This window comes from Hylobates moloch, unplaced genomic scaffold, assembly GCF_009828535.3.
Source record: "Hylobates moloch isolate HMO894 unplaced genomic scaffold, HMol_V3 SCAFFOLD_2, whole genome shotgun sequence".
Lineage (NCBI taxonomy): Eukaryota > Metazoa > Chordata > Mammalia > Primates > Hylobatidae > Hylobates > Hylobates moloch.
The window spans coordinates 17362755-17380501 of NW_026652277.1; the positions used below are offsets into that span (position 1 = coordinate 17362755).

General features: G+C 36.8%; 1 protein-coding gene across 3 annotated transcripts in view; it reads left to right on the forward strand.

Annotated features, from left to right (window-relative positions):
- STAM (signal transducing adaptor molecule) overlaps positions 1 to 17747 on the forward strand; it is an 82590-nt gene that overhangs the window by 31707 nt on the left and 33136 nt on the right. For 2 of the 3 annotated variants that reach the window (XM_032165088.2, XM_058432039.1), the window contains 3 exons: positions 9739 to 9814; positions 9896 to 9991; positions 13387 to 13533. In XM_032165088.2, coding sequence (XP_032020979.1) covers positions 9739 to 9814; positions 9896 to 9991; positions 13387 to 13533 — 319 coding nt within the window. The remainder of the gene's footprint in view (positions 1 to 9738; positions 9815 to 9895; positions 9992 to 13386; positions 13534 to 17747) is intronic. The other variant, XM_032165167.2, reaches the window with a different exon arrangement.

A 17747-nucleotide genomic window follows, 5' to 3' on the forward strand; every position in this document is an offset into this window, starting at 1 on the left:
ATGGAGAAAATTGTTCTGTGTTGAAAGATGTACCCATTTGTGTGTATTTATAAATATGAACAGCTGACAGGGAATCTTAACTGATTAGGTAGTCATGAAGATTTTCTTTCATGGTGCCTGTTCATGGCTTGGTTTTAGACACATGGCCTGATAAAGATTTTAGTTTATGAAAATTCATAAAAGCCAAATTAAAGATAATAGCATTTTTCGGCTGGGCACGGTGGCTTACGCCTGTAATTCCAGCCCTTTGGGAGGCCAAGGTGGGTGGATCACCTGAGGTCAGGAGTTCAAGACCAGCCTGGCCAATGTAGTGAAACCCTGTCTCCACTAAAAATAAAAAAATTAGCTGAGTATGGTAGTGCCCGCCTGTTATCTCAGCTACTTGGGAGGCTGAGGTGGGAGAATTGCTTGAACCCAAGAAGTGGAGGTTGCAGTGAACTGAGATCGCACCACTGCATTCCAGCCTGGGAGACAGAGTGAGACCCTGTCTCAAAAAAAAAAAAAAAAAAAAAAAGAAGATAGTAGCATTTTCTGAAGTTGATGGTTTTAAACATGATATTGTAGTTTATATAAAGTTTGGACAACTATGTTTATGTCACAGTTTTAACTTATACAGGGATTCACTTAAGTTTTAGAAAAAGACACTAGGCTAGACTATGAACTTCATGAAGCAGGATCAGTCTCCTCTTGTTCACTACTTTATTCCTAAAGCCTTGCATAATACTTGTCACCTAGAAGGTAATTAATGAACATTAGTTATGGAAAGTATTATTAACAGAGTTCTTTGGTACCTATTGAATTTTTTTTAAACAGTGCCTCTCTAATTTTTATGGAGGTGATTCACCCTGAAAGTCTTGCTTTCCTAATGAGATTAATCCAAAGGGCTGGTATCCTTTCGCATTGATTATACAAATAGCACTCCATGTGGTGGAATCAGATTATCTGAGTACTTCCAACACGATGAATGGGCAAAAATGAGAAGTTTTCTTAATTTACCATTAGATTAGAGAAGTGACTGCTGATAGAATTCATTAAAAAAAAAAATCTGTGCTTTGCACATTTGCCTTAAGAGTTTCAAGTTCTGCAGAGTTTGTGTTTTGTTTGGGAAATTAGAAAGGTCTATTGCAAAAGAAAGCACAGTAGCACAGTTTGGATATTTGTGTGTGAAGATTGATTGATTAAGGAAGGTTCATGCCTTAATTTTCATTTACTTCCAGGCATGAGCTGACTTGTTTTTAATAGTTATGACTTCACATAGAAACTGAATGGTTGAGAGTGGTATGATGGGGCAGGAGTGGGTATAGGGAGGATGTGATAGAGAGGAGCTCCATCTTAAATCTGCTTTCTTTGAATCTGACAGTGCAGTTTGTTGAGACAGGAGTAATACTGGTAAATAATGAAATTGAATTTGATGCTTTCAGTTCATCAGCTGACATATGCTGTGTAGGCAGTTATGTACATTCCTGTAAAATCTGTTTTCTGTCTGGTCTGTGATTTGAGAAAAAGACATTGGAAGCTGCAACGGTATAGAAATACTGCCCACTTTTCCTTTACCCTCTTATGAACTATATGACCCAGATCTATTCATAAAAAGATGATTTTGTGGATGAACATAGTTTTGGTTGTTGTGACCATAACATCCAATTTGCCTTGGACAATTGTAGTTTATGCCTGCTGTTCCTGTGTTATGTCCAGTTAGCACCACCTTTCACTCTCGAAAGGGTACTGCTGTAGAGAATGAGTTATATAGACACCATGCTTGTAATCAACTTTCATTTGTCATTGGAAGGATAATAGCTGTAAGTATACTCACGTTAAATTCACTTATAATCCCCGAACCTTTTTAAAAAATAGTATTTTAACCATACTTTTAATTACTTGGTAAGATTTAATAATTATACATATATATATAAAAGTTCAGTATTATCTATCTGGTGGAAATACTAAAAAGTGAATTAAAAATGCCTGGGACAGAATGAGACAGTTCATAATAGTGGGTAAGTTCTGTTTTGTAGACAATTCTGAAGGGATTTTAAGCTAGTGTGTAAAAAGGTACTGCTGTGTTTGCACAAACAAGGTGTTCATCAGCACTTCATTCTTACTGGCTTTGCAGCTCTGTCCTTTTAGTGGTTCAGTAGCCAATTTTATTTTGGTGCCAGAGATATCTTTGCTTTGGTTTTTACAATTGGCTGTGGTAAAACGACATAGGAATGTCTAAAATAAAAAGGAATAGTTTCATTTCAACACCCCTTTCCCCACTATCCTTTCCAAAAGTCACAGTTTAGCTTTCTTACCTTAAAAAAGAAGTGGTTTATAAGCAAAATACATAATCAATTTTATTTAACATTTGGTAAAGAAAGTATACAGGATTATTTTCTAAAATACTGAGCTGAATCATCTTTAGATTATTTTATACTGATTTTAATTTTAGTATTCAAATAATTCTTTATATCTGGCCTTTACCATGCCTTGAAATGATTGTTTTGTGTTTTTATGTCAGCATGGTATTCACAACTGCAAGTCAGTATGGGGTCACGGACCCTGGCTCCTAAAATAAGTCCAACTGTGAAAAAGGCAAAATCTAAGTAATAGTGTTAAAGTACATAATTTTTTCAGTTTAATGATGCTGCTATCCAAAAATTTTAATATCTTACAAAATCAGTAAAGTAGAAGAAAAAAGTTTTAGGATAAAAAAATTGAATGCTTGGCACATAATAGACATTCAGTCACTATTAGTTCTTTTGTGTGTTGTTTCTCCCTTCACCATGCTCTTTAGGTGGAAGCAGCCTCACAGGTAGTTGAGCATCCTTAAAATCAGGAATCCTACCTTGTATCCTAATTTTTCTATATAATTATTAAAAAGGATTTTTTTGTATTTATTACAGTGCTAACTAATTATCCTTAAGCATATCGCTTTACTTTCCAGGGCTCATTGGAGTTCAAATTGCCCGATAAATGTTTTAACTTTTATAAATGTGTACATATTTCACATACCATCAAATTTACCATTTTAGAATATTCAGTTCAGTGGGTTTTAATATGTTCATAAGTTTGTGCAACAGTATCTAATTCCTGAACAATCATCATCCCAAAAAGAAAGCTGTACTCATTAGCAGTCACTCCCATTCCCACCTCTCCTCATTCCTGGAAACCACTAATCTACTTTCTATCTGTATGGATTTGCCTGTTGTAGACATTTCATGTAAATGGAGCTCTGCAATACATGTTCTTTTGTGACCAACTTTCTTCATGTGGTTTAATTTTTTTTTTTTTTTTTGGGAGACAGAGTCTCGCTGTGTTGCCCAGGCTGGAATGCAGTGGCACAATCTCAGTTCACTGTAACCTCCACCTCCCAGGTTCAAGCGATTCTCCTGCCTCAGCCTCCTGAGTAGCTGGGATTGGGTACATGCCACTGTGCCTGGCTAAGTTTTTGTATTTTTAGTAGAGATGAGGTTTCACCATGTTGGCCAGGCTGGTCTCAAACTCCTGACCTCAGGTGATCCGCCTGCCTCGGCCTCCCAAAGTGCTGGGATTATAGGCGTGAGTCACCGTGCCCGACCTCATGTAAGTGTAATTCTTTTGAGGTTCATTTATGTTGTAGCTTGTATTAGTACTGATTTTATTTTGGTAAAATATATTTAACATAAAATTTACCATTTAAATCCTTTTTAAGTGTATAATTCAGTGGCATTTAGTACATTCACAGTATTATGCAACCAACACCACTATCCATTTTTAGAACTTTTTCATCATCCCAAGTAGAAACTCTACACCTTTGAAATAATGGCTCTCCATTTCCCCTCCTAGCCACTAGTTACTTTTTTCTGTGTTCTATCTTTATGAATTTGACTATTCTAGATACCTCATGGAAGTGGAAACATAGAATTTTTTGTGCTTTTGTGTCAGGCTTATTTCACTTAGCATAATATTTTCAAGGTCCATCCGTGTTGTATATAGCATGTGTCAGAATTTCCTTAAGGCTGAATACTATTCCATTGTATATCACATTTTGTTTATCCATTCTTTTGTTGATGGACATTTGGCTGTTGTGAATACTATTAATACTACTCTGAACATGGGTGTACGGATATTGGTTAGAGTCCCAGCTGGATTATATGTGGTTATGCTTAATTTTTTGAGGAACTACCACACTTCACAGTAGCTACACCATTTTACACTCCCACCAGGGATGTACAAGGGTTCTAATTTCACTACATCCCCTCCAATAGTTGGTATCTTTCCTTTCTTAAAAAAATAGCCAGCCTAGTGAGTGTGAAGTGGCATCTCAATGTGGTTTCGATTTGCATCTCCCTAATGACTAGTGATGTTGAGCGTCTTTTTATGTGCTTATTGGCCATTTGTGTATCTTACTTGGAGAAATGTCTATTCAAGTCCTTTGCCCATTTTTGAATTGGGTTGTTGCTTGTTGTTGAGATGTAGGAGTTCTTTATATATTGTGGCTGTTAATTCCTTGTCATATATATGATTTGGAAATATTTTCTCCCGTTCTGTGGTTTGACTTTTCTTTATTGATAGTATCCCTTAAGGCACAAAACTTTTAATTTTGGTGTTTAATTTGTATGTGTGTGTTTTTTTTTAATGAAGAGTTGATGTTAATTTTTAAACATTTGGTAGAATTCACCAGTGAAGCTTTCTGTTTCTGAGATTTTCTTTATGGGAGCTTTTCTTAATCAGTAATTTGGTCTTTTTACTTGTTACATAGGTCTATTCATATTTTCTGTTTCTTCTTAAGTCAGTTTCTTTTATTTTTCCTTTTTTTCTTTGAACACTTAAGCATATCATAGAGTTAGTTTCAATAGTTTCCTGTCTTTGTGGGAATTTGTCCATTTTAACTAGGTTATCCAATTTGTTGGCATAAAGTTGTTCATAGTGTTTTTTAAAATCCTTTTTATTTCAGTGAGGTTGAGAGTAATGTTCCCTCTTTATTTTCTGATCCTAATAAATTGAGTCACCTTTCTTTCTTGGCCAGTCTAACCAAAGGTTTTTCAGTTTTGTTGATCCTTTAAAAAAAAGAAACAACTTGTTTTCACTGGATTTTCTCAATTGTGTTTCTGTTGTCTGTTTCATTTATTGCCTCTCTTTATTGTTTCCCTCCTTCTGCTTTGCTTGCTTTGGGTTTACTTGCTCTTTTTCCTCGTTTCTTAAGGTATAATCTTAGGTTATTGATTTGAGATCTTTTTCACCAATTCTTTAGATTGTAGCAAAATAAACATAGCATACAATTTACCATCTTAATAGTATTAAATACCTGCATAATGTTGTGAACTATAGTCCCTACCTACCTCCAGAACTCTTTAAAACTGAAACTGTATACCCATTAAACAATTAAACAATAACTCCCCATTCCCTGCTCCCCAGGCCCCCTGGCAACCACCATTCTACTTTCTGTCAATGATTTTTACTACTCTTTTTTTTTTCCTGTTTTTGAAGATATGGTCTCACTCTGTCACCCAGGCTGGAGTGCAGTGGCGCAATCATGACTCACTGCAGCAAGTGATCCTTCCACCTCAGCCTGTCGAATAGCTGGGACTACAAGTGTGTGCCACCATGCCTGGCTAATTTAAAAAATTTCTTGCAGAGGCAAGGTCCCACTATATTGCCCAGGCTGGTCTCACTCCTAGGCTGGAGCAATCCTTCCACCTTCATCTCCCAAAGTGCTGGAATTACAGGTGCAAGCCACTGTGCCCGGCCTTGATTTTGACTACTCTTAGTACCTCATCTAAGGGGCATCATACAGCATTTGCCCTGTTGTGACCAGCTTATTTCACTTAGCGTAATGGCTTTAAAGTTCATCCCTGTTGTAGCATATGGCAGAATTTCCTTTTTATAAAGGATGGATAGTATTCCATGTATGTATGTACCACATTTTGCTTATCCATTTATGTGTCTGTGGACACTTTGGGTTGCTTCCACCTTTTAGCTATTGTGAATAATGCTGCTATGAACACGGGTATACCACTGTCTCCTCCAGACCCTGCCTGCTTTCAGTCCTTTGGAGTATATACCCAGAAGGGGAATTGCTGGAGCATATGGTAATTCTATTTTTAATTATTTGAGGAACCATTATACTGTTTTACACAGCACCTGTAGCGTTTTATATTCCCACCAACAGTGCACAAGTGTTTCAGTTTCTCCACATCTTTGTCAACATTTATCATTTTTTCTGTTTTTCTTTATAATAGCCATCCTGATAGGTGTGAGGTGGTATTGAGATTGTCTTTTTTTTTTTTTTTAATGTAGATGCTTATAGGTATGAATTTTCCTCTCACTGTTTTATTGCACCCTTAAGTTTTCTTGGGTTATGTTTTCCTTTTCATTAATCTCAAAGTATTTTCTAATTTCCCCTGTGATTTTTTTTCTTTGACTCATTGGCTATTTAGGAGGATGTTGATTTTCACATATTTTAATTTTCTACATTTCTTTGTTCTTTCAAATTTTATTCTACTGTCTTTGGAGAACATGCTTTCTATGATTTTTATCTTTTCAAATCTGTAGAGACTTGTTTTATGGCTTAACATTGTTTATCCTGGGTAATATCCATATGCCCTTGAGAATAATATATTGTATTATTTTTAGTTGAAATAATTTATAGATGTTGATAATGTATTGTGTTATTAGAGGAAAATATGTGTCGTTTTCATCTGATGATTTAATATTTTGAGGCTATCCTTTTGACTTACATAAAGAACTCCCTGTTTATGTTACCTGAATTTATTGGGAGGCATCTCTGTGGCCAGAACATAGCATGTTTAAGTGACAGGTATGAATCTTGTTAGTGCCTATTACTGCCCAGTAACTGGCATCATGGGCAAGGAACTGAACTTCAGTAAATGGAGGACTTGGTTTGCTGTGAATGTTTTGAACGCTGAATGAGTCCTTTGCTTATTATAATTTTTGAGAGCCTAAGCACATGATGTTTCATAGGTTATATGGATGATTACTCTGCTTTACTATTATCGTTAATTACCATAAAGCATGCCCATGAAATGCATGTTTGCTACGTGCTTGGCCTGTCATTTAAATAGATCTGTTTTACTGACCTATGATTTATCTACAACAAAAAGCATCCCTTGTACGTGTATGGTTTGATAGTTTGATGAGTTCTGACAAATATATACACCTATATAAGTATCATCCCAACCAAGATAGCATTTAATCACTCCCAAAAGTTCCTTCCACTTATGCAATTACTAAGTCACTATAGAGTAAATTTCCTTTTCTAGAATTTCATAAAATGAAATGGTATTGTCAGTACTCCTGTGACTAGCACTAAGTATGTTTCTAAGATGAATTCAAATTTTTGTATGTATCAATATTCCTGTTTTTTTGGGGAAGAGGTATTGTGTTAATATATTACAATTTATCCATTCATCTGTTCATGGGCATTTGGATAGTATCCAGGTTTTGACTCTATGAACAGAGCCTCTGTGAACATTCTTATAAAGAGTACTGGATAGTATGCTTTCATTTTCATGTCCTTAAGGGAGATTATGGTTCTGTGATTTCATTTGATGTAAGCCTTAGATACTTGTTATTTAATTTCCAAATAGTTGGGTATTTTTATGCTATCATTTTGTTACCAATTTGTAGTTTAATTTTGTTATGGTCAAAGAATGTGCTTTGTATGACTTTAGTCCTTTTAAATTTATCAGTGTTTGTTTTATAGGACAGAATGTAGTCCATTTTGTTGAATTTTCCATGCACATGAAAAAAAATGGGTATAGTGCCATGAGTGGGTGGATTGTTGTGTAATGCCAGTCAGGTCAAGTTGCATGATAGTGTCATTCAGGTATTCCATATCAGTACTTTTTTTTCTTGTGTTATCAAGTCATTGAGGGGCCATGTTGAAGTTTCCAGTAGATTTGTCTGTTTTTCCTTTCAGCTCTATCGATGTTTCCTTTACATATTTTGAAGTTCTATTTTTGTGTTCATGCACATTTAGAATTATGTTTTCTTGGGGGACTTAACCGTTTTGTTATTATGTGCTGTCTCTCTTTATCCCTGTTAGTATTCCTTGTTATGAAAACTGCTAACAGTAGTGAATTGATACAAGTGTAGTTGGTTTACAATCTTAATCTGCCATTTTTCTAGATAATTGGTTATGTTTCTTCTGTTTTCTCTTTCTGTCTTTTGTGTATCAATCAAATAGTTTTTATGGTTTTTTTTTTTATTTAAAACATTTTTTTTGAGACAGGGTCTCACTCTCCCTCTCAGGATGGAGTACAGTGGTGCCATCACAGCTCACTGCATCCTTGACCTCTGGGGCTCAAGTGAACCTCCCACCTCTGGCCATTCACTGCGCCCCTAGGAGCTGGGACCATTTCTGGCTAATTTTTGTATTATTTTTTGTAGAGATAGGGTTTCACAAGGTTGCCCAGGCTGGTCTTGAACTTCCAGACTCAAGCCATCTGCCCGCCTCGGCCTCCCAAAATGCTAGGATTATAGGTGTGAGCCACTGCACCCAAGCTATTTTATTTTCATTTCTCTCTTAAAAGTATTTGTAATGGTGGCTCTCTGTTAAATTTTTTCTTTTTTTTCTCTCTGTACTTCAGTTGGGATACTTTCAGCATATTTTCAAATTTATTGATCTTTCATTCTTACCTGATTAATTCCATCTACTTTTTAATTTTACATATTTTTTGTCTCTAGACTTTTTTCTGGGCCCTTTTAAATATATCATTTCTTCATCATTATGTGGATGATTTCCAGCATACTTATAATAGCTTATATAAATATATATTTATAAATATATATAATAGCTTATATAAAGTCCTTGACTGCTAATTTCATCATCTTTGTTATTTCTGCATTCTCAGTTGACTGAATTTTCTGCTAGTTGTGTATGGTGGTTTTCTTCTTCATATCATGTCATCATATCATTTTATTGAATGCTTAATATTTTGAATTTTACATTGTTGAGCATCAGGTGTTGTATTCCTGTTAAGGAGTATTGGACTTTATTTTTTCAGAAGTTGTTACATTTGTCTGTGGCTTATGTTGTTAGGCGGTATGTAGGTATGGTTGAGCTGCGTTGCTAGGGTCTAAACTCCCCTGTATATCCACTGAATGCTCTTGATTTTCAATAGATGCTTCACTGTGGTCTCATCTATGACAACTGTGTGAGCTTTGGATCTCTTTAGCATATCGCCCTCGTCACTTTTTGACCAGTTTCATGGAGTTTTTTACCTGTGCATGAGTGGGTTTTTCAGAAAGTCTTCACTGATACTTGGAAAGTGCCTCTAGGCAGAAAGTTGAGGCAAACTTCTGGCTTATCTAATGCATTTTCCTTCTTAGGGATTATCATTCAGTACTGCCTATGGCCTCATGTCTTTAAAAAGTTAACCTCAGTGTGTATTTTAAATCTATTTTTCCAGTTTTCTAATTGTTTACAATGGGAGTGTAAGTCTGGTCTGTTTTTCCACCCTGGTTGGAAGTGAAAGTCATGGCCTACCATTTTATTTTCAACGCTTTTTTTTTCCTACCCAGAATTAGCCTGAAATGCCTCATCTACGATTACTAATAAGAGAGCCTGTTAATTTTGTTTGAAAAATTTAAAGCAACTAGTTTACAGTTTTTCAACCATGTTATTAATGAAAATTAAATTTGTCTACTTTATCGTAGTCTCCCTTTTTATCGTAGTCTTTGGTCTATAACAGTTAAGGGGCAGGGGGAAGCCAGATGTATTATTAAGTAATTTTTACTTTTCTTATTTTTTAGACCTAAGGATTGTCTTCGGTCTATTATGAGAAGAGTGAACCACAAAGATCCTCACGTTGCTATGCAAGCTTTGACTGTGAGTGGTTTTGTTTTAACCTGTACCACAAAATTATCTGCCACAGTTGAGCCTCTTTAACTTCTGATTTTGTGCTTTTAGCTTCTAGGAGCATGTGTATCAAACTGTGGCAAAATTTTTCATTTAGAAGTATGTTCAAGAGATTTTGCTAGTGAAGTAAGCAACGTATTAAATAAGGTAAGGAGCATTATTTCCAGAAATTAAGGCAGTCTTCTTTCTTCACATATTTTATTGTTTAAATCTTCACAAAGGACTATTCTGTGCTTTTTAAGAAATCCTTTCTAGGCTGTGTCTATCCAGTATATAAATAAATATTATGTTTTGTTGAAGAGACTGCGGATTCATGTAACTTTGAGTTAGTTTTTTCAAGCCATATTAGAGTATTTTTAACCTGTTCTTTTCCATCATACTTTCATCTGATAAGACAACAGGTATTTCTATATCTAATTAAATAATATCAATCTATTTTAGGTACTGTTTTTGTAGGCACAAGGTATTTTCCTAATGGAAAACCTTTCAGAAATACTGCCAAAAGTCTATGGCACCGTTGAGTTTTTATCTTTATCAATAAGGCCACTTCCTGGCCATCACAGGATTTTTTTTTTTTTTTTTTTTTTTGAGACAGAGTCTCGCTCTGTCGCCCAGGCTGGAGTGCAGTGGCGCAATCTCGGCTCACTGCAAGCTCCCCCTCCCGGGTTCATGCCATTCTCCTGCCTCAGCCTCTCCGAGTGGCTGGGACTACAGGCGCCCGCCACCATGTCTGGCTAATGTTTTTGTATTTTTAGTAGAGACGGGGTTTCACCGTGGTCTCGATCTCCTGACCTTGTGATCCGCCCGCCTCGGCCTCCCAAAGTGCTGGGATTACAAGCGTTAGCCACCGCGCCCGGCCCCATCACAGGATTTTAATACTATACTGCTGTTCTTACTGGCCGAACCCACAGCTGGAGTTGCCTCAAAAGTGGTGGTGGGGGGAGTTCCCACAAGGGACTACCCTAAACTGTTCCAGATAGGGCCAGATGAGAGTCCAAAAAAGGAGGCACTAAATGCCAGGGTGATCAGTCTAAAGCATTTATTAGGGGAACTTACACAGTAGGGCTGCAGTTTATAGGAGGTTTTAAGGAATTTGGCTCAGGGTCGGGGCTGGTTTCTACGTGTTTAGCAACATATTTGATCTTTTAGTGTTTCGGGCCACAACCTGAACAACTGTATCAGTGCCTGAGAATGTTCAAGGCCCCAGGTTGGGTCCAAACCTATGGTGGAAAACATGCAGCTGGCTGGGTCACAGAGCGGGACAAGGCACTCTGTTTTTCTACTGGGACACAGAAAGAAAGCAGGGAGAACTGGGGACCCTACAACTGCCCACTCAACTGTAGAATTCCAGTCACACAATTCAGGACATTTTTGAATTTTCACTTAGTAATATGTGAGTTTCCCCAGCAAAAATTTGTGCATTCTAAAGGTAATTATTTTTGGCTCTTTTAGGGGGAGTATTGTAAATCAAGAAAAAGTTTTTGTATGTTAAAATGGAAAATGCCTCCTGTTTTTGGGAAAAATGAGTACTTCCAGGTTACAGTAGAAAAAAAGCAGTATAGAAATATAGTAAGAATGTAAAATTCTGTACTTTTCAAACATCATGTTTAAGTGATAATTCTTTCCCTTTCCTGCTTTATGCAGTTAATATTTATTTTCTCCTAATTAATAAACATTATGTCATTTAATGTCCTGAATGTCCATCGAGATTACAACTGTTTATGAAGAGATTCTAATACCATGTTTTTTGTAATGTAGGTGAAAAATGTGGTATACTTACCTGTGTGTAGTAGTGCAAACAGCCATTTCCAAAAACGACTACCTATAGGCAAGAGGACTTCCCTTTATTTTCTGAATGTTTTACAGTGAACATATTGGTTTTGTGCTTAATAACATCCCGCCTTCTTTTTTTTTTTGAGACAGTGTCTCTCTTTGTCACCCAGGCTGGAGTACAGTGATCTCAGCTCACTGCAACCTCCGCCTCCTGGGTTCAAGTGATTCTCCTGCCTCAGCCTCCTGAGTAGCTGGGATTACAGGCATGCGCCACCACACCTGGCTGGTTTTTGTAGCTTTAGCAGAGACAGGGTTTTACCATGTTGGTCAGGCTGGTCTCGAACTCCTGACCTCGTGATTGCCCACCTCGGCCTCCCAAAGTGCTGGGATTACAGGCATGAGCCACTGCGCCCAGCCAACATCCTGCCCTTTTTAAAAATTTCCTTTTATTAAACAAATTAAGTTCATGTATAGTCTCAATAAAGCATTTACAAATCCACTATATGCTCCCTGACCAAAATACAGATTACATGTGCACTTAGGAAGAATTCTTTTTCTTCTAATAGAGTAATCTAAAAGTCTAACCTCCATTTTTAAAAGCTTTAGCCAATTATTTAGTAAGTATTGATTTGAAATACATTCATGACATTTCATAGAGGAGTTATTTCTTCTCTGGTATCTGTGAAGGTTTCTTTATATCTATTTCATCAAATAGCAAGACTTCAAATTATTGCCACTATGAAGATACATCAGTATTTTAATGAACTGGCTAGGTTTTTTTCCTTAATAAGCAATGAGTAAAATAATTTATTTTGAAAACTCACTGCATTTATCTCTTTAATACAGAAGAATAATGCCCTGTACACCTGCCTTAGACTAACTTGAATCTTTGTTATACATCAACCATAAAGAGTTATGTTATTTTGTGCTGAGTGTGGTGGCTCATGCCTGTAATCGCAGGACTTTGGGAGGCTGAGGCGGGGGAATCACTTGGGGTCAGGAGTTCAAGACCAGCCTGGCCAACATGGTGAAACCCTGCCTGTACTAAAAGTACAAGAATTAACTGGGCATGGTGGTGCGCGCCTGTAATCCTACTCGGGAGGTTGACGCAGGAAAATCGCTTGGACCCCCATCCCCCACCCCCCTCTGGGAGGCAGAGGTTGCAGTGTGTTGAGATCGAGCCACTGCACTCCAGCCTCTGCCACAGGGTGAGACTCTGTCTCAATAAACAAACCAAAAAAAAAAAAAAAAAAAAAAAGAAAAGAATAAAAAGAGGTTATTTTGAAGAAATTAAATTTTTAAGATGATTAACATGCAATGTACCTCAAATTAGGCCCCAGATAATTAAGCATCATGGAAAAAATGCATAGTCGTGAACATTAAGAAGTCAGGAATTCGGAATAAAGGAACTGTATCATTTATTCTCTCCTTCCAGCTTTTTTATTGCTTTGCAAAAAGCAAACACTTTTCCTTGTCTTACTGATGTACAAACCTTGCTTCGTTGTAAAATATTCTGAAAAGTCCTTTCAGATCTCCAAAATGTTATTACCTATTTAATGCTTTAATTTTGAAGTGAGATATACATGATGGGTTTTTTCATAGTGTGAACATTAGTTTTATTTCTAATAACTATATTTTCTTATTTGTCTATAGCTATGCATAACTTGTGATTCAAAAAATATCACTTTATAACTTTACTATTTAAAATGTCTGTATTAAATCATTGGCTAGGAAATCGGTGCTCTTTTATTTCTTTTTCTATTTTACAGGGTCATCCTAAAGTATGTGAAAAATTAAAGGCTCTTATGGTTGAATGGACAGATGAATTTAAGAATGATCCACAGCTTAGTCTAATATCAGCAATGATTAAGAACCTTAAGGAACAAGGAGTTACGTTCCCAGCTATTGGCTCTCAGGTATTTTGGGAATGAAGTTGTGTGTGTGCTACAGTTTGTTTCTCTTAAATAGATATATTTATTTGAATTTTTTTCTTCATTCCCAGGTAATTTTTACTACTTCAGAGGAATTTTCGTTATTAATACTAATTTTATTAGTAACTAGTTGTGTTGCTAGTTAGTGATACTAGTTTTCTGGCATTCAAAGGTGCCAGAAAAGTATTATAATGGAATATTAATGTGCTCCAACCTCTCTACTTCTTTATAAATGAATTGGTTTAACATTTTGCAGTTTTTGAAATTTTTTGATATAGTTTTTGTTTGTTTTTGAGATGGAGTCTCACTCTGTTGCCCTGGATGGAGTGCAGTGGCGTGATGTCGGCTCACTGCCGCCCTGGATGGAGTGCAGTGGCGTGATCTCGGCTCACTGCAACCTCTGCCTCTTGGGTTCAAGCGATTCTCCTGCCTCAGCCTCCTGAGTAGCTGGGACTACAGGCACGCACAGCCACACCTGGAAATTTTTTTTTTTTTTTTAATAGAGGTGGGTTTCAACATGTTGGCCAGGCTGGTTTCGAACTCCTGACCTCAGGTGTTCTGCCCGCCTTGGCCTCCCAAAGTGCTGGGATTACAGGTGTGAGCCACCGGGCCCGGCCAGTACAGTTTTAATAATATACACAAAATAGCTTTATTAATTAGGTAACATTGTCTTTTTAAATGCTCTTAATGCTATAATTTTCTACAAAGAATGACAGCTCAGAAATCAGGATATCCTTAAAAGTTAGGGATGACTTGAGAGATTCTATTGATGAGGAAATTTACGAATTCCTGTATTAACAATGAGAGGACTCTAGAAGGGGTAAATGGGAAGAGAAACACCTGAAGCATTTTCTCCTTAGTAAGAGCTGACCAGTACATAAGTCTTCCTTTCCCCAGTGGGTATGGCTAAGTAGCTTAACTTTCCTCTCCTGTCCGCCCTCGTGCCAAAAAAATTCAGTCTCTATTTTATGTCATGTAGAAAAAAAATCAAGAAATGTCTTTTTTATTCCTATTTCTATTTTGGGTAACCTTCCTTTAAGATGCCCAGCTAATCAAGAGGCTTAAAATATGTGCTGATTTACTACACTGTCTTTCTCCAGTTTATTGACTGGGACAGACTGTAATGAGCGATGTGAAACCATGAACAGAAATCTGTGAGTGTGGAGCGCTTATGTTTTGACCACTTCAGGGAGTCATGTAGCTTATCTACATTCATCCAGACCTACATGTGCTTTCTTCCCAAGGCATTTCCAGTTTATCTGAGCACTCTTGAGATGTGAAGACTCAAAAGTGTATCTGGGAGAGGAAGGAAGCAAAGGACATTTTTCTTCTTAAAAAAATTTTGGTTTATGATTGGCTTTACAATGATAAATTATGTCTTTGAAAATATAGTCATTCATAACTGATAGCTGGTTTTTACTAGTCAGTATAGTTTCTAGAATCTGTATAATTAAGGAAAAATCTGAAGCAGAATAATCCAAGACATTATACATTCCTTGACAACAAAAACAATGTTTGTTTATCAAAGAGTAGACTCACTGCAGAGAACCCACCTACAATAGGTAGAGAAAATGCAAGCCCACTAAGTATCTAGAGTCTTTGGTTCTTGTTAACTCAAAACGTGGTTTGACCAGCATCACTGGCATTATCTGGAAGCTTGTTAGAAGTGCAGCATGGTTGAACCCACTCCATACCTATGGGTTCATTATCTCCATTTTAACAAGATCTTCAGAGGATTTATATGCACGTTGAGGTCTGAGAAGCACTGCTGCTCTAGAGGACAGCCTTCAGTGCAAGTGAAAACTGCATTTCAGTCCACAAAGGGACTTATCTTGTAAGAAAAGGAAGAATTAATGATTGTGCTGTATGTACCTTTGTTTGGTTAATCTAGAATCTTAGCCACGGAAACAGTTTTAGGGAGCCTCTAATCTAATCCGCTCATTTTTACAGATGAGGAAACTGAGACTCAGAATGGTTAAGTGACTTGCCCAGGGACACAACTCATAGTTGACAGCTGGAACTAGAACACAGGCATGCTGATTCTCAGTCCAGTGTTCTTTTCACTGCCCGAGTCTGCCTTCTTTGATAGAGAGGTTAGTGAATATGTGTCTGTCTAGACCAGGCTTACAGTGGAGTGAACACTGGCAAGAGCATTATGTCTTGATTGGTGGAGAAACTAGCTTATTCTCTTGTTCAAGAGATTCAGGACATAGAAGAGCAATAGTAAAGATAGGACTTAATTTTCATCCTTTGATCTAGATGTTATAAAGTATGTAACAGCTAATCTTATCATAGTGGCTGTATTTCACCTACAAGAAATATATATATAAAGTAAAATATGATGAGGTAGAATGATTTTTTTAGTGGTTTCTGAAAAGCTTATTAGAAACCCTACATGTAAAGAGCTTCACATTAAATGAAAAAAATAAATCATCTAAGTTCAACTGCAGAACTCCCTGTAGATTTTAAAGCCACTTAGTTACTTAAGTTATTACTGTGTTTTCATCAGACTAGATTTTTGTTAGGGCATACTTAACAAAAACCTCTGAAGATATATTTTTCTAAGTATATTTTTTTCATCTGAGTACAGAAGAAAATAATGTAAAAATATTAAGAAAAGTGGTAGTTACCAGACTCCTGCTGATGCACTTCTGTTAGCACTAACTTTTGATGTAAAGATAGAAGTAGGCTAGCAGCACTGCTACCGTAGTTGGCTGCTTAATAAGACAAGTGTTATCGTTACATTTAGAACCTAATGATAGAAAGGTACTTTGAATAAAAAGTGTAGTTCAGAAACATACGGCTTCACATAGCTTATTTCTGCACTTCTCGACTGGTAGAGATTTCTTCACACACCATAGAAGTTCAAATCTATCTAATTGTGAAGTTTGCCAAATTGTGAACAAAAATTTATATAAACCATAAAAGTTATTTCTGACCAGGCATACCTGTAGTTTTCAGAAATGTCTGATAATTAAAACATTATCTAAAGAAAATTACAACTAGAGATAGGTCAGAATTGAGAGTGTTTAAAGTTGTATTCCGTGAACACCAAAAAGTTTTTTTCTTCTCAGCTCTTCTAAAAATAAATGACTGGCCGGGTGCGGTAGCTCAAGCCTGTAATCCTAGCACTTTGGGAGGCTGAGGCGGGAGGATCACGAGGTCAGGAGATCGAGACCATCCTGGCTAACATGGTGAAACCCCGTCTCCACTAAAAATACAAAAAATTAGCCGGGCGTAGTGGTGGGTGCCTGTAGTCCCAGCTACTCAGGAGGCTGAGGAAAGAGAATGGCGTGAACCCGGGAGGCAGAGCTTGCAGTGAGCCAAGATCGTGCCACTATACTCCAGCCTGGGCGACAGAGCGAGACTCCGTCTCATAAATAAATAAATAAATGCCTGTGCATTTGTTTGACAATACGAAATCCAGTAAGTGAGGAATGTAGAACTGTATTTTATTATAATGTCGAATATTTTTCCTTTCATACCCTCAACAAACATTGATTGACTGCTTGTAATATTTAGGCACATTCCCTCAGGGAACATACAGTCTGGTTGTGGAGACAGACATGTAATCAGACAGTTATAACAAAAGCTGAGATTATTGCCTGTTACAATGTTCCAGTCAGTGTTCTAAGTGCTGTACATGTGGCAATTTGAATGTTTTTTGGAATTTCATTTTTAAATTGTTTGTCCCAGGAATGACAATATACATTCATAACTTTTCGTGATCTACTTTGAGTTAATATTTGATGTAAAATATAGCAACTTTGCATCTGTAGAGCTCTATTTACGCTGTAGTTGTCATGTGTATTACCTCTACATACCTTATAAGCCCCGGAGGTAGTGTTACATACTTTTTGTTTTAAACCCTGAATGAACCCATCTCATCTGATTTTGGAATCACATGTGTTAATTTAATACTTTAAATAGGCTGTGAGGTGCCCATGAGGTGTAGGTGCTAATATTGTACTCATTTTATTGATGAGGAATTTGAGGCACCAAGAGGCTAATTTGCCCAGTGTCATCCAGCTAGAAAGTGGTAGATCTGGGATTTGAACTCATGTCTGTCTGACTTCACAACTTACATTCTTAACCACTCATATCACAGTACCTTGTTTAAAGGTGTTATCATAAGAACAAACAAGAGAATGTGTAATTAACAGGTTAAGGGTGCTTCACTGACAGTGATATTTTAGCTG